Source organism: Doryrhamphus excisus, linkage group LG2, assembly GCF_037039965.1.
Source record: "Doryrhamphus excisus strain RoL-2023G ecotype Guam linkage group LG2, RoL_Dexc_Guam_v1.1, whole genome shotgun sequence".
NCBI lineage: Eukaryota > Metazoa > Chordata > Actinopteri > Syngnathiformes > Syngnathidae > Doryrhamphus > Doryrhamphus excisus.
In genome coordinates this window covers 22,783,167-22,805,795 of record NC_136358.1, presented here as the reverse complement: position 1 = coordinate 22,805,795, position 22,629 = coordinate 22,783,167, and the positions used below count along the sequence as shown (strand labels likewise).

The 22,629-nt window shown below is 38.7% G+C and overlaps 1 protein-coding gene across 1 annotated transcript; it reads left to right on the top strand.

Moving 5' to 3' along the window:
• The first annotated feature begins 364 nt into the window (after positions 1 to 364).
• Positions 365 to 19,902, top strand: LOC131109961 (phospholipid phosphatase-related protein type 4-like). The gene is made up of 11 exons (XM_058062550.2): positions 365 to 709; positions 5,247 to 5,432; positions 7,462 to 7,591; positions 9,087 to 9,282; positions 10,744 to 10,801; positions 11,614 to 11,787; positions 12,948 to 13,083; positions 13,452 to 13,677; positions 13,947 to 14,541; positions 16,143 to 16,299; positions 17,548 to 19,902. The coding sequence occupies exons 1-11, from the start codon at positions 635 to 637 to the stop codon at positions 18,351 to 18,353; spliced, it is 2,739 nt and encodes a 912-aa protein (XP_057918533.2). The 5' UTR covers positions 365 to 634; the 3' UTR covers positions 18,354 to 19,902.
• Positions 19,903 to 22,629: the final 2,727 nt, after the last annotated feature.

Genomic DNA, 22,629 nt, shown 5'->3' with positions numbered 1-22,629 from the left:
TCCATTCCTAAAGTATACTCAACAAAGGATCATTAATGTATTTGATGTATTTTTATTTTATTTATGACTTTTCATTGTTGTCTCTTTTTACTGTTTGTTATCTTTATCTGTCTTTTATTATTGAATGTTGATATGACATTTGTTGATCCTGGAATTGGTTAATATATTGGATTGAAAGCCTAATTTCAAATAAAAATTAAAAAAACAAAAGAAAAACCTTGTCAATATTATAACAAACACGCACACGCCAAATAAATTGTATATTTTACAGCTGTAAGGAGGAAATATACTAAACGTATAGTAGCTTTATTTTGAAAATCCTACAGGATAAGATGTTATGTGCGTATTGTTGCTTTCACCAGCATATCTATGGCAACAGTGGTGCTCCGTGGGAGTAGCAGAGCTGTAACGCCTTCCTATGTTCCCAGTATGGGTCTGTTCGGATGCCACACCGCGAGTACTCAACCTCCGTCGGACTCCGTAGACATTTAGCAGCTTGGGCCGACGACGAACCGGAGAGAAGAACCTTTTTGCGTCGGCTCTTATCGGAAAAGCGAGCACGACCAGAAATATTGGGACGGGAATCAAGTCCAGCTCGTCTCCCAGCAACGGGAGAGCTCATCGGCGGGTCGGGATGTCTTCCAAGGAACGTCTGAAATTCGGCAAGGAGGACAGCGTTACCCTTCTGCCATGTTTTTATTTTGTAGAGGTTAGTCTATCTATATATCTATATCTATATATCTATATCTATCTATATATCTATATATCTATATCTATATCTATATATCTAATTATATATATCTATAGCTAGCTATCTATCTATAGCTATTTAGCTATCTATCTATAGCTATCTATATCTATCTATCTATCTATCTATCTATCTATCTATCTATCTATCTATCTATCTATCTATCTATCTATCTATCTATCTATCTATCTATCTATCTATCTATCTATCTATCTATCTATCTATCTATCTATCTCTATCTATCTATCTATCTATCTATCTATCTATCTATCTATCTATCTATCTATCTATCTATCTATCTATCTATCTATCTATCTATCTATCTATCTATCTATCTATCTATCTATCTATCTATCTATCTATCTATCTATCTATCTATCTAGTATATCTATGTCTCTATCTATTTATCTATCTATCTGATAATGTTTTTCTATGTGAAAATCTACAATTATTCCAAAGAGATCTCCTTCAGTGTCCCAAGTACCCACAACGGTATTTTTATTGCCCCCCCCCCCCCCACCCCCCAGGGAATATTCTAGACATAAATGAGACATTATGAAGTATTATGAGAAGAAAAACACACACACAAAATAGTAATAATAATAATACTACTAATAATAGATAATATGCCACAGCCTGGAGTTCAGGGGGAAGAGGGGGTCTTCCAAAAAGAGGGTTTAGTAAAACCTGCAATGAGGGAAACTTTGGGTTTTTCATTCCAGAAGTGTGCCAAGTCAAACTCGGGAGTCAGTTACCATGGTAACTTAGTCTGTGAAGCTCACCTGCTTCTGCCAGACAGGATGAATCTGGTCCCTTGGAACCCAGCAGAATGACTTCGTAGGCCTTTATGTCAGGAGAGGAGTCCATGGTTTCAAATACCGTATTTTCCAGACTATAAGTCACACTTTTTTTCATAGGTTGGCTGTTCCTGCGACTTATACTCCAGAGCGACTTATAAATGAAAAAAGTGTTTATGTTCCATAAACACTGGACACCTTTTCTGTTCATGTTTATTTTTTGTGTAGCTGAATAACCATTGTGTTAGCATATCTTACACCTATTCAGCCTGTTCTCTATTCTCTTTTTGTTAGAGCAGAGGTCTCAAACTCAATTTACTTGGGGGCCACTGGAGATAGGGTCTGGGTGAGACTGGGCCGCATCAGGTTTTCAAAAAAAAAAAACGTATTTATTAAAAACAAAAAAATGTAAAAAACTTCGCTTTGGTTCCAATTTTCTACAATAAAAGCTCTGATAAAACATTCCACTGTTCTCAAATAGCTTCCTTTTTATTTTACTACACAAAATAAGATGAAAAATAAATAAACAAATCAAGAATAAAGAAAATCAATCAATCAGTAATAAATAAATATAATCATAACAATAAAACGGCAAATAATAAAAACTTAAGAAACCACATATAGTTGGTGGGCAGACAAATTATTTTTTTCAGATTAAAATGAACAAAGCATTATTAGAGCCTGTAGACATGACAAAACACGACTATAGTCACATTTATACTCTTTTTATTTACAACATATTGCGCAACTGCAGGGTCTTGAGACACATGCTAACTCGCAAACTAGAGAGCTAGCGACCTAAACGGTAGCCTTCAAGTTATTTCCTTTAAACTTAAATAGCCAAAAACTTACCACTTCCACACGGATAGGGAGGATAACTATTAACCGTTATTTAACCTTTAACATGAACATTAATCAAACGTAATAATTTTTTCTGGGTACATGATACCATACAGCATCCATATCAAACTTGCGCTGGCCGCACTAACATTAAACTTTCATATCAAGGCGGGGGCCTCAAACTAGTGTCCTGCGGGCCACATTTGGCCCGCGGGCCGCGTGTTTGAGACCCCTGTGTGAGAACTTGCCTTCCAAGAGGACGTAATGTCTGTTTTGGTCAAGTAGTTTGGAAAATAAATTACCACAAAAAATGCAAGTTATACTCCAGTGTGACTTCTGTATGTTTTTTCTACATAATTATGTATTTTTGGCCTTGTGCGACTTATACTCCGGAGTGACTTATAGTCCAGAAAATACAGTACTATCATTCTGGGATGAGCATCTGACCCAATGCCCCATAACTCGATACATATACATAGCCGTACACCCTGGACTGGTGGCCAGCCAATCACAGGGCACATATAGACAAACAACCATTCACACTCACATTCATACCTATGGACAATTTGGAGTGGCCAATTAACCTAGCATGTTTTTGGAATGTGGGAGGAAACCGGAATACCCGGAAAAAAACACATGCATGCACGGGGAGAACATGCAAACTCCACACAGAGATGGCCGAGGGTGGGGATTGTTAAATAACAAATAAAAATATACATTAGCTATAGCATACAGACAATACATTCTTTGCATGAAAGATGCTACAACTAAAACGTCAACATATTAACTTTGTCTTATCATTGACAAAGTAAATTGGAGTAATGTTTAATATCTCATTAATAATGCATGAAGAAAATCATTTTTTCTTTCTCCTGAAATAGGTCATTTTGTGAGTGGAAAATAAAAAACAGTACCTAAAAATATCAAGCTGGACCCCCGCATTTTTTGATTTTCAGTTTGCGGTCCTGGGTGGCAAACCCACCCCTGCCCTAATCCTAAAATAACGACAAAATAAAGATAAAGTCATTGTGTCCAAATTGAGTTTTCTTTGAGAAATGTCGTCATATGAAATACTTGATGTGTTGGCCTCCTTCTTAAGTCAACAGTATTTTTCGGTCTCATTTTTGTTGTTTTTTTTGTGTGTACGACCGTACTCGCCCTTTGTCTGTCAGAGATGTTATGTGCTTGCAGTTTATATCTCGGCCTGCTGCATCATCCTACCCACTAACTGGCAGCTAGGCAACCAAACCCGGTGAATTAAGTGTATTTTTGTATCCATGCACTCCAGACTATAAATGTCCAAGGAAGAAAAAAAAAAATCCCCGCAGAAGCTCAGATACGAGAAATGGAACACAACCTCGAAGCAGGGGGCGCCGGGAGCACAGCTTGTAAAAAGCAAACAAACAAACGAGTCCTCTAAATTGCTAATTCCCCCCCCCCCCCTTCCAACAAGGAAAAGAAAAGACATTTCTTGCAGGTTCTATTGTCATGTGTCTTCAATTGGACCTACTATTTTCCAGCCTTTGTATTGATCAGCTCCACATAGCTGCATACTGGCCCCTGTTCACAAAACAGTCCTGTGTGAAATGCCGTTGACAGATTCAAATGTTTCTTTTGCTGGTAGGAAATCAGGAGCACCCGAAGAAACACTTCCTGGTAGACATTGCTACCAACACCTTAAACAGAGAAGCTTGAGGGAGCGCAGGGGGAAGCAGAGCTTGAGGGATGGCAAAGAGCGCATCTGGCCTTCAGCGCATGTCCATATAAGGAACCCGGCGCTCTGTGACATCACAAACCGCCAGTGCTAGAACGCCCTCTGAAAGCAAGCGTTCAGAGCCATGCCGAACTTCTTTCAGGGCTCCCTCCCAAATGCGCAAACCTCATTAGCATTAGCATTAGCATGGTTTAACACCAGAATACAACATTCCAACTACATTTATAGGTCAGAAAAGTGGAAAAAGCATCATAGGACATGGAAGGCAAGGAGTTCAGAGCCAAGTCACTGCCGATGTCATTATTGAGTAGATATATAAAGATATATAATAGATATACCGTATTTTCTGGACTGTAAGTCGCACAATGCCAAAAATGCATAATTAGGTAGAAAAAACGACTATAGTCACATTTATAGTCTTTTTATTTACAACATATTGCGCAACTGCAGGGTCTTGAGACACATGCTAACTCGCAAACTAGAGAGCTAGCGACCTAAACGGTAGCCTTCAAGTTATTTCCTTTAAACTTAAATAGCCAAAAACTTACAACTTCCACACGGATAGGGAGGATAACTATTAACAGTTATTTAACCTTTAACATGAACATTAATCAAACGTAATAATTTTTTCTGGGTACATGATACCATACAGCATCCATATCAAACTTGCGCGGGCCGCACTAACATTAAACTTTTATATCAAGGGGGGGGGCCTCAAACTAGTGTCCTGCGGGCCACATTTGGCCCACGGGCTGCGTGTTTGAGACCGCTGTCCTAAACACTTTTCAATTAGCTCCCCAAAGACTTTTTTCATTTATTATCAACTCCTATATTAGAAAGTTGGGTTTGTTCGTAGTTAGGAAGCACTTTGGGCATCGGAGTGGGCATGCCTGGAGGCGGGCCGTGGGTGGGTGGACTTGACAAATAAAATGATGATGAAATTGCGAGAGAAATGTAGATTTGCAATAAATAGTAGCAATTTAATTTTTAATTCTAATCGGGAAATTCGCTAAAGACAATGGGATCTAATTTCCTAGACCAGGCACGGCGCACCTAACTCTTTGCAAATTTTGTGAGCAGCGCATTCTGGCGCAGCGCAGCGCACCCACGCCTCCTTTACTTTTAATTTCTTTATGTTTTATTGCAGCTCCCGATTCTAGCCCTGTCTGTCATCAGTCTGTACTTCCTGGAGTTGACAGATATTTTCCAACCAGTGCATTCTGGGTACAGCTGCAACGACAAGAGTCTGTCTCTACCCTACATCATACCCCAACAGGAAGTTTGTCCTCTGCCTCTGCTCTTCAGCTTGGTGTTTGCCATTCCCGTTGCCACCGTGAGTAGAATGTACTTCTTCAGTCTCTACACTGACCAGCATGGAATTTTGTATGCTAACCTTTTTAGTTGGATTCATCTACTTGTTTGGCAATGGTGTTGACATTAGAGAGCTAACACAAAATAGTTCACAACTGAATAAAAATCAATATGTTTCTTGATGGGCTGCACGGTGGGTGAGTGGTTAGCGCGCAGACCTCACAGCTAGGAAACCTGAGTTCAATCCCACCCTCGGCCAAACTCTGTGGGGAGTTTGTACATTCTCCCTGGTTTTTTCCGGGTACTCCGGTTTCCTCCGACATTCCAAAAACATGCTAGGTTAATTGGCTACTCCAAATTGTCCATAGGTATGAATGTGAGTGTGAATGGTTGTTTGTCTATATGTGCCCTGTGATTGGCCGGCCACCAGTCCAGGGTGTACCCCGCCTCTCGTCTGAAGACAGCTGGGATAGGCTCCAGCACCCCTGCAACCCTCGTGAAGATAAGCGGTAGAAAATGAATGAATGAATGAATGTTTCTTGATCTGCATAAGATACGTTAATATGATTTCTTTCATGCCCTGGAATAAATTAAAACAGAAATCCAAGGAAATTCAGCTGGAATAGGTGCAGATTCTGGAAGATCTAGAAAGCTTTGTGTGCGGGTTATTGTTTGTACAGTTTTGGATCAATGTGAAATGTTAATGCTTGTCAGTGTTCCATAGATGCTATTCTCTACTTCATTTATTTATATTTTATGGGTGGAATAAATTAAAACAGAAATGTGCAAATTCTGGAAGATCTTGAAAGCTTGTGGAAAGTGTGCGGGTTATTGTGTGTAGCTGCTCTATTGGAGTCCACATCTCATTACAAAGGACAGAGAACTTTGCATAATAGGTCCCCTTTAAGCTATTAAAGTATTATTTCATGATGAAATGAAAAATGTGGTCATTGCTGAAAGATTTTTCATATTTTGTCTTGACTTCGGCGGGATTATGTTTTGCATAATCATTTTAAATTCTTGTATATTGATAATGTTTGATAGCAAATGGTAACTGGATGTAATACATGAACTGTATGTCAACAGGGTCAACATTAATCAACATTACATATTACCGGTACGCACCCATTGAGGAATTACACTACATATGTACTAATTATCTTTATTGCCATATTGAATATCATTGATGATATTTATGATATAAACTTTGAAAATGTGCTATCTGTCAGACTAATGTTGCGGATGTAACCCACGGCAAATTAAAACTCTGAACCCCCAGTGTCACTTTATACCCAATACCCGCCTCCCACTCAGTTCTACTAGCACCGGAACACAGTAACAGATACAAAGGTTAGCATGAGCCTTATTTATTTCTTAGATATTTTCATTCATACATTAATTTTCTACCGCTTATCCTCATTAGAGTCGTGGGTGCTGGAGCCTATCCCAGTGGGTGCTGGAGCCTATCCCAGCTGTCTTCGGCCAAGAGGCGGGGTACACCCTGGACTGGTGGCCAGCCAATCACAGGGCACATATAGACAAACAACCATTCACACTCACATTCATACCTATGGACAATTTGGAGTGGCCAATTAACCTAGCATGTTTTTGGAATGTGGGAGGAAACCGGAGTACCCGGAGAAAACCCACGCATGCACGGGGAGAACATGCAAACTCCACACTCCACGAGGGTGGAATTGAATTGGGGTCTCCTAGCTGTGAGGTCTTCATGCTAACCACTCGACCTCTGTGCAGCCCTCTTAGATATTTTATTTTCTCTTATTGTGTTTACTATATTGGGAAATAGGAGCATACATACAGTATGTGAATGTATGGGTGTATTTCATGTGTGGAGGACTGTTAAAAATCATATTTAGAAGGTTGTAAACAAGTTTCCAATACTCTAAGTACAAAAATATTCAATTTATAAATAAGGATTTTTTTGCGGAAAATCAGTTTTTTTTTTTAAATCAGGAACCAATGAACCACCATAAAAAAACAAGGTTTACTGCAATTCATTAATTCAATGATTTACTTGTTCTTTTGTGCAGATTCTCATCGGAGAGGCCATTGTATTCTGCTACGTGTCGAGGAGGTCATCAACGATACAGATTGAGACCAACATCAATGCTGCAGGCTGTCACTTCAACTCTTACATTCGCAGAGCTGTACGCTTTATAGGTAAGAAAACAGCCTGGATGCCACCGAAGACTGACACAGTGGATACTCCTTTGTATACGTTAAACCAGTCAAACACTAATGACAATGCCATTTTTTGTGAAATAAAACCTAAAAAATTGTCTGCAGTGCTCCTTCCCCAGTATATACTGTAAATGTGAAAAAAGTAGGTTGATATTGGTAATGGTAATGGTTTTATTTCATTTGAACATGCGTCAGATTACAATTGAGTGCATCCCATAATCAGTTCACAGTTCCACATGTCCAAAAGGAGTAGGAAGAAGCAAAGCTTATTAAATCCTACCCCTCCATCTGGTACTTTTACAATCAGTAACTGTTACATTTGTTCACTTCCTGCTTTCCTAATATAGTTTAAGGTTTTTTTTATTTAATTTTAATTTTAATTTTAATTTTAATTTTAATTTTAATTTTAATTTTAATTTTAATTTTAATTTTAATTTTAATTTTAATTTTAATTTTAATTTTAATTTTAATTTTAATTTTAATTTTAATTTTAATTTTAATTTTTTATCACGTACAGAAGTACAAGATGATATGAGCATCCAATGACATAATGGGTACCATAGTAAGTGTCAATATAGTGATATATATAGCACATCATGACTGGTTCAAGACTCTTCATCCTTGTATTTAGCAAACATCAACTGCTTGTATTGTTTCTTGAATTGGCTCATCGTTGTGCATTGTTTGAGGTCCTTACTCAATCCATTCCATAGTTTGATTCCACATACTGAAATGCTATGGCTTTTTAACGTAGTCCTAGCATAGAAGTGTTTCAAATGTACTTCTTCCCTGAGATCATATTTCTCCTCTCTTGTAGAGAAGTATTGGATGACATTTTTAGCTAATTGGTTATTTTTATCCTTATGCATTATTTTAGCTGTTTGAAGATGAACTATATCAGCAAGTTGAAGTATTTGTCATTTTAGAAATAAGGAGTTAGTATGTTCTCTGTAGGCGGCATTATGAATTATCCTTACTGACCTTTTTTGCAGTACATTTAGCGAGTGAAGATTGCTTTTATAGTTATTAGCCCATATTTCCACACAATAAGTAAGATATGGTAGAACCAGAGAGCAATAAAGAGTGTGGAGTGATTTCTGATTGAGAACAAATTTTGATTTGTTCAATATTGAAATATTTCTGGCCACCTTATGTTGTATATTTGTAAAATGAGGCTTCCAGCTCATATTTTCATCTATTGTGATCTCCAGAAATGTATTTTCCTTCACCCTTTCAATGTATTTGTTGGTACATGTCCGTTCTGCTGTTGCCAAACAGCATGATTTTAGTTTTATTTAGGTTCAAGGACAATCTATTATCATCAAACCGTCTTTTTAGTGTGACCATTTATTGGTATTAGTGTCGGTATCGACACAAAGCAGTCTTTAGGCCATTTAGGTCAGTAATTATCCAAACCATTTTCAAGGCGTTTCAGAGTTAAGTAAAAATAATTCTTGCAATGCTTTCCCCCCAGGTGTCCATATCTTCGGCTTGTGTGTGACAGCGCTGATAACCGACATTTTTCAGCTCTCCACCGGGCAGCACACACCTTACTGGCTGGATGTTTGCAAACCCAATTTGACACACATGAACATGTCAAGTTGTGACGAAGCCTTTATTTTGGAGGATATTTGTTCTGGACAAGACATCAGCCTCATCATTGCCGGCAGGTAAACGTTTCCTTTTCCTGGTGAATATTATGTTTGGTGTGTGTGTGTGTGTGTGGCGTATCATATGTGCTTTTTGTGTGATGTTTAACTATCTGGACACATCTCAGTGTAAAATGTAATAACATATCTCGTTAATAGTGGAGTTTTGTGGGCCCACTTTGGTGTACAATGTCAGATTTACAGGCACTGGCCAATGTTGCCGTAGATGTGTTCCGGTGTTGTAAAGGAGCCAAGTGGGGTGCGTCACGGGAAGTGGCATTAAGGGTTCAAAGTTTGCCATCGTAACGACCGCAAGAGTATCATCTAAATGCCTTATATTTCCATTTTACTTAATTTTTATATTTGAAATTGCTTCATTTAGGCAAATAAATCTGTAAAATCTGCTAAAATTTTAATTTTATTAACAAATTTTTAACAAATTTTTAACAAATTTTTAACAAATTTTTAACAAATTTTTAACAAAATTATAAATTTATAAAATAATATTTTAGTACTTGAGTATTCTACTGAATTTGGTCGATTAATCGAGTAACCAAAAAAAAAAAAAAAACATGTTTTCGCTTGTTTAAAGAGAAATAATAAATTAATTCATTTTCTACCGCTTATCCTCACGAGGGTCGCGGGAGTGCTGGAGCCTATCCCAGCTGTCTTCGGGCAAGAGGCGGGGTACACCCTGGACTGGTGGCCAGCCAATCACAGAGCACATATAGACAAACAACCATTCACACTCACATTCATACCTATGGACAATTTGGAGTGGCCAATTAACCTAGCATGTTTTTGGAATGTGGGAGGAAACCGGAGTACCCGGAGAAAACCCACGCATGCACGGGGAGAACATGCAAACTCCCCACAGAGATGGCCGAGGGTGGAATCGAACTCAGGTGCGGTCTGCACGGTAACCACTCGATCGCCGTGCAGCCCAATTTTGCCATTTTTATTCTTGAAAATGCTTAATTGAGGCAAAAAAAAATCAGTAAAATCTGCTAAAATTTCCATTTTATTAACACATTTTTTACGATTTTTCTTGTAAATTCAAAGCACCAACTGGTGAGGGATTGTGTGTGTGTGTGTGTGTGTGTGGGTGAGTTGTGGATGACTATGGAGACGAAACCGACAAACGCTTGAACTAGGGCTGCAGCTATCCAATATTTGAATACTCCAGTATTCTACCGAAATTGGTCGATTAATCGAGTAACCAGAAAAAAACATATTTTTGCTTCCTTAAAGAGAAATAATAAATTCAAAAGAAAAAGAATAATGCATAGATGCGTATGAAAGGTCCGCTTACATTACTTCTGGTGAACTCTGGCTCAGAGGCAGTAGAGCCTTTTCTATTGTTGGTCATAGAATGTTGAAGGATCTACTCCTCTACGTAGAACAGGCCCGGATACGTTTTTGGATACGCTATCCCCTTTGAAAGCGTATCCTAAAATCCACATATTCTTCTTTATTTTACAGGAAATCCTTCCCCTCCCAGCATGCAACACTGGCTGCCTTTGGTGCTGTGTATGTCTCAGTAAGTTTACACCCACATCAGAATGCATGCACATATTAAGTGGCATAAATCATAAAATATTTTGGGGTTTTTCATAAGTGATTTTTGATAATATCGACCAATATCAGCACAAAAATTAGATATCAGTTTATAATGTTTATGCCGCCAATGGGGATGTAGCGATGACAACAAACCCGCTAGCTCAGCATGTCTACTGTCTGGAATTATCTCCAAGTTCCGCCTTTGGATTGTAAACATATAATTGAATTAGCCCAGTTTATCATGTCACTGATTGTATTAGTAATATAAGCTCCACGTCCATGTCATAAAAAGACATTGTGGGGCGTAAAAGTCTACAAGGACTTGGTAGGAGTCAACTCATGAACCATAAGGGAGCTTCTAATGTGCTCCCAACTAGAGGGATCTGCCTATGTTGGCCCACCAGCCATTGGCCAATGAACTTCTCTTCTGGGAATAATAAAATATTTGCAATTTTTTTTATTTTAAAGCCATATTGATATTTGTCTTGTATATTTTGTAGCTACTTTTTTCAGTGTTAAGTTGCTGTGTGATGATTTTAGCCTTCCATTTATGATGACGCAATGGGTTATACTGTTGTATTGAGTAAGGACCTCTGCAATTTCTGATGGGTTTAAACGATTAGTAGTTCTGAAGTATCGGAGATGTCATGAGATTAGAACACGGTCATAAATTAGGCGCACCACTGTGTAAGCCACAGGGTTCCAAGTTTAATTTAAAAATATTGGCTTATACACCAGAAATGACAATGCACTATTATTGTATTGTGTAAAACCTTTTGAAATGTCTTTCAGATGTATTTCAACACAGTCCTGACAGACTCCACCAAGCTGCTGAAGCCTCTTTTGGTGTTTTCTTTCATCATGTTGGCCATCCTGGCTGGATTAACCAGGATCATCCAGTTCCGAAACCACCCTGTTGATGTCTACTGTGGATGGATGCTGGGCACGGCTGTTGCTATCTATCTGGTAACGCATACAACGACTCGCTATTTGCTTGTTTTCGCTGAGTGACTAAGAAATGGATTGAAAGTCATTTTGTCATCCGTGGTTGATTCTCAGTGTTTTGCTTATTGGACATTTCTCACAAGGGGCAGTTCTTATCCTAGATCTTATAGGATGTACTGTACTTACAGTACATGATAAAAGTATTTACAAAGTGTTCCTCTTGATCAGTGGTGGTCAAATATTTTGACTCGTGGGTCACATTGAGTTAACAAAATTGTTATTTGTGTGTGTTAAAATTGTGTGTTAAAAACACGCACGCACACACACACACTATTTTATTCTTATAATTTTACTTGAATTATTTGTCCAATTAAATTTTTTTTATTTATATTTATTTTATTAATTTATATATTATATTTTTTTTCAGGAGCACTTTAAACATCATACCACACCAAACTATGTAATTTAATTTTACAGTTTTGTTGTTTTTTTTTTACTAAATAAGACACCCGACCGGCACGGCGGTCGAGTGGTTAGCGCGCAGACCTCACAGCTAGGAGACCAGGGTTCAATTCCACCCTCGGCCATCGCTGTGTGGAGTTTGCATGTTCTCTCTCCATGTGTGGGTTTTCTCCGGGTACTCCGGTTTCCTCCCACATTCCAAAAACATGCTAGGTTAATTGTCCAAAGGTATGAATGTGAGTGTGAATGGTTGTTTGTCTATATGTGCCCTGTGATTGGCTGGCCAGCAGTCCAGGGTGTACTCCGCCTCTCGCCCGAAGACAGCTCGGATAGGCTCTAGCATCCCCCGCGACCCTCGTGAGGATAAGCGGTAGAAAATGAATGAATGAATGAATGATCTGTCCAGACGGATGCTCATGTCAAATTCTATCCTAATGTCACCATGTAAAATACCCATTTTGACCCAGAATTACTATAAAATGAATGAACCAATCAATTATGTTCAATATTTCAAGTGAATCACATAAAAAAGTTCATGTTTTTTAAGTAGGGGGTAAGTGTAGGTGGGACATGGCTTCAAGTCAAGTGTTTGAAGGGGTACATGACAGGTTCTAATAATGTTCAAAAACATTCAGAAGGTCGTAAATAGAAATTCAGTGATCACGGTCAGATCTGCAACTAATTAAGCAATTAAGGGACGACTGTATGTTTGTATTCAGGGCATTTATGCAGTGGGACGTTTCCAGCCTTGTGAAACTAAACCGAGACGGCGACGCCCACCCTCCACCCTGAGAAAGTCTCCACCGCCTTCTGTCCCGAGTGTCAGCCAATCAGAAGTGAGCAACAACCGGCAAGGTAAACAGTGTGTACTCCACCTCTTCCATATTCATATTCATTCATTGGTATTGGTTTTCTTACACATATATCTTAAACTGATATTGTTCAGCATGTCCAATAAGTCCGGTTAACGAACGTTTTTGCAAATATATGTCTTGGTTTGTGTAAATTGCTACACACAAAAATGTTGCCTCGGTTAGCATACAATATGCTGTTAATCATTTTAGCTTGCTAACACATGGAAACAGGATATGGAAGGGAGAATCGAACCCAGTTCTGAACCCAAGTGCTGTACCTAAGCAATAACACGGCCCCTTTTTTTATGTTTATGTATTTTTTGTTGAGGTTTGCTCCATCCGTATGACCTCTTTTATTCTTGAATCTAGTGAGCCACCACATGTTGACACCCAGTCAACCAGAACCAATCAACACCAGGACCACTACCCGCACCTTCTCACCCAATCAGGCGGAACGGATCCTCACACGAAGCTCCTCCTACCGGGAGCCCTCTCAGACCAGTCTGAAGATCGCCAATGCTGAAGTGAAGGTGATCCATCCTCCCAGCCCTTTGAGGAATTGTGATAAAACATTCAACAGCAGCACACTGCCAAGGTAACACATGCATTCATCCACTAATAGAATAGAGTAGTAGTAGTAGTAGTAGTAGTAGTAGTAGTAGTAGTAGAATAGAATGATGCCATGCTTTACTTATGTCTATATTTGTATATAAGTACAAGTATATGCTTTGAATAGAAAACAATACTGTACAGGCTACACGGTGGTCGAGTGGTTAGCGCGCAAACAACATGGGGCGCCCTAGTGTGGATAAGCAGCATAGAAAACGGATGGATATCTCTATACTGTTTTGCTTTTTCGTTTAGGTCCCATGGTGGCTCATCATTGGAGGGTGGTCGGGTTCCTCGGCGTCATGCCTCCATCCATACTTCCATGGATTCAGTGCGATCCAAGCAACTCCTCAGCCAATGGAAGAATAAAAACGACAACAGGAAGCTGTCCCTGCAGGTGATGGATGGCATAAGAACAGCTTCCTTGTCTCCTCAAAGAAATGTGGAGTTGCATTACCCCGTAGAAGTGTCTGCCGTGGGTGTGGCTACGGAGCTCCACAGCGGAAACTACATGCCTTCGGTCCCTGGCCAGGAAGTCCACATCCCTTGCTATAATAACAAAATATCCGCCGTCTGTGTTCCAATAGTCAATAATAATCCCATGGCCCAGAACGGAGGCACCGGTCTGGCTGGTGGGCCCAGAATGCCTATTCAGTCCCGCCCTGGATCTTCCCAGCTAGTACACATTCCCGAGGAGGAAAATTCTACCAGCAAGGATCACGAGAGTGAATCAGAAGATAGCACTATTGATCTGGTTGCCTTGGCTAAACAAAACTGGATGAGAGGAGCAGAGAAGCCGACCATCCCCTGCCGACCGCTCAGTGCAGGCGGTCAACCCAGACTCATGCAGGTGAATGATTTTGGATTTTTATAAAGATATCATACAATATTTAATCCAAACCAATGAAATATGGTGACGTCAGGACACCAAGTCTACTGTAATGTCTAGAGACGTGTTCTTGGTACATGTGAACTTGGATGGTTTGGCATTAGGGGGGTCTTAAAGCAAGACTGAAAAGATTTAAAACAGCCAGGTGGGTCTGGCAACACTTGCCCCGCTGATGGGGAATTGGTTCTTTTTACGAGTTTTTATGACGCCTCGCACCGAACCTGGAACTACGACACACAGACTGTTAAAGGGCCGGGCTAGGCTGTTAGCAACTTCTATGTAACTTTTAAAAGAAAGAAGTTTAAAACCAACTAGGCGGCACGGCGGTCGAGTGGTTAGCACGCAGACCTCACAGCTAGGAGACCAGGGTTCAATTCCACCCTCGTGTGGAGTTTGCATGTTCTCCCCGTGCATCCGGGTACTCCGGTGTCCTCCCCCATTCCAAAAACATGCTAGGTTAATTGGCCACTCCAAATTGTCCATAGGTATGAATGTGAGTGTGAATGGTTGTTTGTCTATATGTGCCCTGTGATTGGCTGGCCACCAGTCCAGGTTGTACCCCGCCTCTCGCCCGAAGACAGCTGGGATAGGCTCCAGCACCCCCGCGACCCTCGTGAGGAAAAGCGATAGAAAATGAATGAATGAATGAATGAAACCAACTAAATTATCACTATTACCAAATGGATAAATAAAGAAACTGATACGAACTAGGAGTGGGAAACTCGATCAGGAAGACCTTGGTTCGATTCTCCACTTGGTCATCTCTGTGTGGAGTTAGTATAATCTCAAGGTTAATTGCTGACTCTAAATTGTGTGAATGGTTGTTTGTCTCTGCATGCCCTGGGATTGACTGGCGACCAGTTGAGGTTGTGGGCCGTGATCTTCAGCTCTCACTGGATCAGTTCATAGCTGAGTGTGAAGTGGCAACCCAAGTCTGAATCCATGTTTTTTGCTCGGAAGAGGGTGGACTGCCATCTCCGGGTCGGGGATGAGATCCTGCTCCAGGTGGAAGGGTTCAAGTACTGTATTTTCTGGACTATAAGTCGCTCCGGAGTATAAGTCGCACAAGTCCAAAAATGCATAATTAGGTAGAAAAAAACATACATAAGTCACACTGGAGTATAAGTGGCATTTTTTGCGGGTAATTTATTTTCCAAACTACTTGACCAAAACAGACATTACGTCCTCTTGGAAGGCAAGTTCTAACAATAAAAGAATAGAGAACAGGCTGAATAGGTGTAAGATATGCTAACACAATGGTTATTCAGCTACACAAAAAATAAACATGAACAGAAAAGGTGTCCAGTGTTTATGGAACATAAACACTTTTTTTCATTTATAAGTCGCTCTGGAGTATAAGTCGCAGGAACAGCCAACCTATGAAAAAAAGACTTATAGTCCGGGTCTTGTTCACGAGAGAGTGAAGAGAGCCGAAAACAAAGCTCTCAAATTTTTTTCCACATCCAGCGGGACTTGTGGAACAATGAAACATTTTTTATAAGCACACAAATCTGTATGATATGAATTAATTTGAACTCACGTCCGTCCCACTGTCTATCCAGGTAATGTCTTTCTCAAAACACCAGAGTTTGCTCGGCTCTCCTCGATCCGAGGATGGTGGCAGCGTTGTCAGTTGCACTGGATCCTTCCGATACAGAGCTCTCACGGACCACGACCCATCACCACCCGCCTCCACGACTGGCGCGACGGATGTGGAAGGTATGGACTGCTGGGATCAAAATGTAAAAGCATCCTTCCGTCTTCGTGAGCCAATGGAGTAGTTCCGTAGAGATGGGAGGTCAGCGGTACTTACGTACATACGGTATATATACATATGCTGTTTGATGACATGTCAGAACATGACTACCATACATAAGTCAATGAAGTCTGATCGCAGTATTCGGAACCAACTCTTCCTTCAGAAATTCTGTACTCAAACAGTTACCAGTTACCATTTACCAGTTACCAGTCACCAGTTACCAGTTCAGTTTTGTCTTCAGAAACATGACAAACTACATCACTTGCAATTTCTTCAAGCTAAACTGTGACAAAAACCTTGAAATGCTTGTATCTTTCCATAAAATCATCTGTATCAGCTGCAATACTAACAATATTGCAGACAATATTGCCCTGATTTCACCGCTGATTATTAGAATTTATTGTGGTTTGTAATTACTTTCAAACCTTGGTTTTCATAAACCCGGGTTTTGGTATGATTTGGTTTTTGTTGAAAATTTTCACTCGCATGGCTTGGTTTTTGCATTTATTTTTTTTTAACAGTATTGCACGTAACTAACTGACGAGTGCCTCGTCTTCATTGGCTTCACTGTGTCACCTTTTTTCCAAATTAATTAATTTAATTTAATTTAACTAATTTTCTCATCTCATCTTTTAGCTGGGATAGGCTCCAGCACCCCCGCGACCCTCGTGAGGATAAGCGGTAGAAAATGAATGAATGAATGAAAAATTGCTATATAAAGTCAAATACAGATAGAAGGCATTCAGAAGATGCATTCAAAGATGGTGACGTTGTGATGATATGTAGTACTCTACACTGGTCACTAGGTGTCAGTAATGGTAATAATGCTAATGCTAACATGTGTGAGTCTATATTATTTCACATTTCCGTCTTATTTTAGAAGCTAGTAATCAAGTTTTCTATGATCTTACTATGAAAATATTCCGTTTATAAATAAGAAACCCTACTTGACGGAAAGACAAGTCTGGAAGGAATTAACTGCCAAATTTTGGAAGGAATTAACTGCCATAAAGAAGGGATTAGTGTAGTAAAACCACTAAGTAACACCTCCAGCATTATAATTGCTATTGGCAATTGGCTTTTTTTGTCAAAGACAATGTTTTCTCATCTTTCAGCTGGGATAGGCTCCAGCACCCCCGTGACCCTCGTGACCATACATTATATCTAAATGTCATTTTCCCCATTCTTTATTTCTCTTTTGTTATAAGGCAAAGGTTTGGAACGAACCGGCAGTATCGTCCGTGTTGAAGCCCACCCAGAGGCAAGAGTAAAGAAGCCCTTGGTGAAACCTCCAAGCACCGATGGAAGTGGCTCTTGGCGATGGAATCCTGCAGAAAAACGTCCGTCGGTACGACAGGCAGCTTTTAACATCAACGATTTACACAGAAATACCGACAGCTGTGATTCGCTGAAGGACGGAGGGTCTCTGGATGGGCAGGAGAGTGAAAGTGCCAAAGTGGAAAATAAAAGTGTTGGAGAAGGAGTCGCATACACTGGCTACCCACATGTTGGATACCCTCTACATCCGTCCCATCCCAATAAACCCAACACCTTCCAGGACCCAAACTCAGCCAAACCTCTCCCCCCGAGTGCCGTGATTGCTCCTCCTTTCCACCCGCACCCTCAAGCCGTCACCACCATTAGAGTCACCCCCGTTGAAGGCACTGGTGCCAGCAGCGACGGCAGCTCCGAATGCCAGTCGGTGGCGTCGTCCAGCCGGGAATCGACCTTGAGGAAAAAGAGCGTGAGCAATATTCACTGCAGCCAAGATGTGGCGCTAATCTCCGATCACCTTCTCTGTCAGAAAAGCAACCTCTTTGACAGTGAAAGTGAAAACCTCCCACCTTATCAAGACAACCCCATCACCCCTCCGAGGCAATTCCAAGGAATGCTTAGTCGTCCGAGCCCGCACCCTCCGCCTACTTTGCCCCGCCCCATTATGTACACCCCTCCTCCACCATCTGGGTTGGCTTTAATGACGAGCTCATGTGACGTTCATGCATCGAAACGTTAAAATGGTAAAACCCTACAATGCCAGGTGAGTTTTTTCTTCTCTGGCCAGTATACCCAGTATACCCCTTTTGGTCATAGTGTCACCCTGACTGGGCCGTCTGTACCTACAAGTCATGGCTTTATATGGGTTGAAGAGATACTGTCATCATTCACTCAGCCGTTCTTATTTGATGAGGTTAAACTGTTACCAGTGTTCAGTGGGAGGTCCGTGAGTTTTTGTACATTTGGTGCAAGAATTTGTGAGGAAATGTAAAACTTCCTAATTGGCTCAAACAAGGACAGAAAAAGGACGAGGTCTGAAGCACAACTGCAAGATTAAGATTAAGATATGCCTTTATTCGTCCCTCAGTGGGGAAATTTGTATTGCACGTATAGCAGCAAGAGTACAGAGTCGGTTAAGCAGTACAAAATACCCAATATAGAAAAATAAACAATATAAACAACCCAAGTATTAACAAAATCAACAGTTTTTTTTCCCAGAGTTATATACAATACAGTATGTAGATAATATGAAACCAGATGAGATATATGACCAGTCTATACACTGAGATTTTGTTAGAGAGTTAATATGAGGCATTATGGAAATACTTCACATAGAACTTAGTATATTGCATTTAGAGCCCTTAGTATTGCACATGGAGGTTGATCAGATATTGCACAGTGAATGGGATCTCGAGTAACTATACTGAGTATAAAAAACAAAGTATTATACAAGAAAGCAAATATCTGATTGTGGCATTTAAGACAAAAAATACGCTAAGTCATCCACCAATGTTATGTCAACACCAGTACGGATATTTTAAAAATGCATATTTTTCTATGCGGTTTGGCCTCAAAGGTTTGGGAAAAACTGACTTTTCAGTGTATGCTCGCCGACGTGTACAGCAGCTTTTTGCTTTGTTTTGTAAGAAATGTACCACATGTTCTCCCGTTTGTAAAGCAACAGCAAATGAAGTTATGAAATGAATCAAGTGCTATTAATTTGTGTCAACAAAATTAATTAATCAGTTGCACAAAATTTAGAATGAATAGGAGAAAGGGGCCAAAGATGAAAGTATGGCGCTATAGCATCACTTTATGTACAACACCAGCTTGTCAGACTCGCGTCAATCCGCCCATGGCATTGTTCAAGCCACACTATTTACATGAATACTATAGAATCCTGATCCGAACACCCCGAATGTAAACAAACCACCTTTTTGTATTTTGACTAGACCAGTGATTCCCAAAGTGTGAGCCGTGGTGGTACTGCAGGTGGGCCAGGAGAGGTCATTAAAAATATGATTCGTTTTTGCAAATATTATTTAAAAAATTATTTTTATTGTAAAGTATTTATTGCACAATTAAATATTAAATATATTTATAGGCCTAAGTAATAACCTATTGAGTGTTATTGACCTTATGCAGTTTATGATTGGAACGTAGCTCTCTGGTCATCATGCCAGTCTTGAATGCAGTTATGAAAAGTATGAGAATTAATTCTGTCTTGTGTGTTAATAATATAGTAATAATAACCATAATCATATTCATAATCACAATCACAATCACAATCACAATCACAATCACAATAACAATAATAATTATTATTATAATTAATATATTAATATAATTATATATAATAATAATAATAATAATAATAATAATAATAATAATAATAATAATAATAATAATAATAATAATAATAATAATAATAATAATAATAATAATAATAATAATTAAATAATAAAAAAATAATAATTATTATTATTATTATTATTATTATTATTATTATTATTAAGGATAAAAATAAAACAAGGAATAACAACATAAATATGTGGCATGTGCTGTTCAAAATAAGTGTAAATAAATGTACATCAAAAACAATAACTTATACAGTAACAAGATGAGATGATACAGAAACAAGATTATTATTACTATTATTACTATTATTATTATTAATATTATTGCCAATTATTATTAACTTTTAATCTGTGGTGTACACACGACAGAATTAATTCTCATATTTTTCATAACTGATAAAAAAAACTGACAAAAGACTGGCATGATGACCAGAGAGCTACGTTCCAATCATAAACTGCATAAGGTTCCTAAAATATTGTGACAGGTCAATAACACATTATTATTATTAATAGTAATATAATAATAATAAAATAATAATTATTATTATTAATAATAATAATAATATGATTACTTTATTATTATTTTATTATTATTATTTTATAATAATAATAATTATTATTATTATAAGTTAAGTGCTCTGAGAACGCAGCATTTCATCTATGTATTGTTTATAGGACAAAGGTGGGCGGCTGACATTTTTTAGCTTTTCAAGTGGGCCCTGATTTGGCAAAGTTTGGGAACCCCTGGACTAGACCATTACTATTTGCACATGTTGTTACATAAGAGTAGTACTGTATCTTTAGTGTGTACTTTTCAGATTAATATTATGATAAGCAACTAATTGTCTCTCATGATATGAAACGGAGACCTTTGGCAAAGCTATTGTGGCTCTTATAGGCCAGTATTAGAAATATCATCACAATATTTAACTTTGAGAAGCTATTGTAATTTGACAAACATAATCCATACTGTATTTAATAGTATATTCTTCTATTCAGATGTTTGATACATTGGTTGTTCATACAGAAATACACAATTCTGTTTACATTTCCCTTTTTAATTGATTCATTGAGGTTAGATTTTGCATTGTAAAGCTGGAGTGGATACAAGTGGGTGGAGCATCTTTTAGTGGATGCTCTTTTATGTATTTGGGTCATACATTTTTTATTTATTTATTTAATTTTATTTTCCTATTTTGGACCGATGTTCATATGAATTGTGAATATGATGTAAATCTACCAGAGGTGTGCGATGAACTGTGATTGATTTTTTTTTCTTTATCAGATACGGTGTGACTATTATTTATTGTATTTAGTCTGTAGGTTTCATGAAATCATTTTTTAATTTTTCCCTTTTGACTTTTCCCTATCATAAATAGTTTTGGCTTACTTTTTTTGCCTTTCTGACTTAAAGCTGGCCCGGGAATGTAATCCGCACCAGTTAGTATGATGAAAACAAATACTATACAGAGTGAATGTGTAACTTTCTACTAGTTATTTTATTTTCATTGTTGACGGAAAGCAGCTTGTGAAACGTTGAATTGTCTCCACGCAATATTGACATCACGGGTTGGCAACCTAAGCTAAGAGAGAATTGGACGTGTGGTTGTGTTTTCTATTTGCGTTGCTGTTTAGTGGTTTTTATTAGTCAAATCATATTTCATATTTAAGAAAATGTAATGTATTTTTGTCCTAAATTAAGCATTTTAATAGGCACATTCAAAGACGAGATGATGCAGTATGGTCACTAGTGTTCTGTAATGTTACTGTAATGTTACAGTAATGTTACTGTAATGACACACAAGCACCAGACAGGTTTGAAGGATCTTACAATCGAAGAATAATCCCTTACAAAGGCTACTTTTTACGGAACACATTTACAGAAACACACACCATAGGGACTATCGGGACTATAGGGGTGTTATTTCATGTCAAGAGGTCTCTAGTCATCTTAAAAAGTGGATGTAGAGAGTCGTAAACATAAATTTTTTACTCACTGTAATGTTACAGTAATGTTACTGTAATGACACACAAGCACCAGACAGGTTTGAAGGATCTTACAATCGAAGAATGATCCCTTACAAAGGCTACTTTTTATGGAACACATTTACAGCAACACACACCATAGGGACTATCGTGACTATAGGGGTGTTATTTCATGACTAGAGGTCTCTAGTCACCTTAAAAAGTGGATGTAGAGAGTTGTAAACATACATTTTTTACTCACTGTAATGTTACAGTAATGTTACTGTAATGACACACAAGCACCAGACAGGTTTGAAGGATCTTACAATCGAAGAATAATCCCTTACAAAGGCTACTTTTTATGGAACATATTTACAGCAACACACACCATAGGGACCATTGTGACTATAGGGGTGTTATTTCATTACTAGAGGTCTCTAGTCATCTTAAAAAGTGGATGTAGAGAGTCGTAAACAGATTTTTTTTACTCACTGTAATGTTACAGTAATGTTACTGTAATGACACACAAGCACCAGACAGGTTTAACGGAGCTTACAATCAAAGAATGATCCCTTACAAAGGCTACTTTTTATGGAACACATTTACAGCAACACACACCATAGGGAGTATCGTGACTATAGGGGTGTTATTTCATGACTAGAGGTCTCTAGTCATCTTAAAAAGTGGATGTAG

Coding starts and splice junctions, on each gene's coding strand:
- LOC131109961 (XM_058062550.2), top strand. CDS start 635: ATGTCTTCCAAGGAACGTCTGAAATTCGGCAAGGAGGACAGCGTTACC. Junction 9,283..10,743: donor AGCCTCATCATTGCCGGCAG/GTAAACGTTTCC, acceptor TTTATTTTACAG/GAAATCCTTCCCCTCCCAGC. Junction 11,788..12,947: donor CGGCTGTTGCTATCTATCTG/GTAACGCATACA, acceptor GTTTGTATTCAG/GGCATTTATGCAGTGGGACG.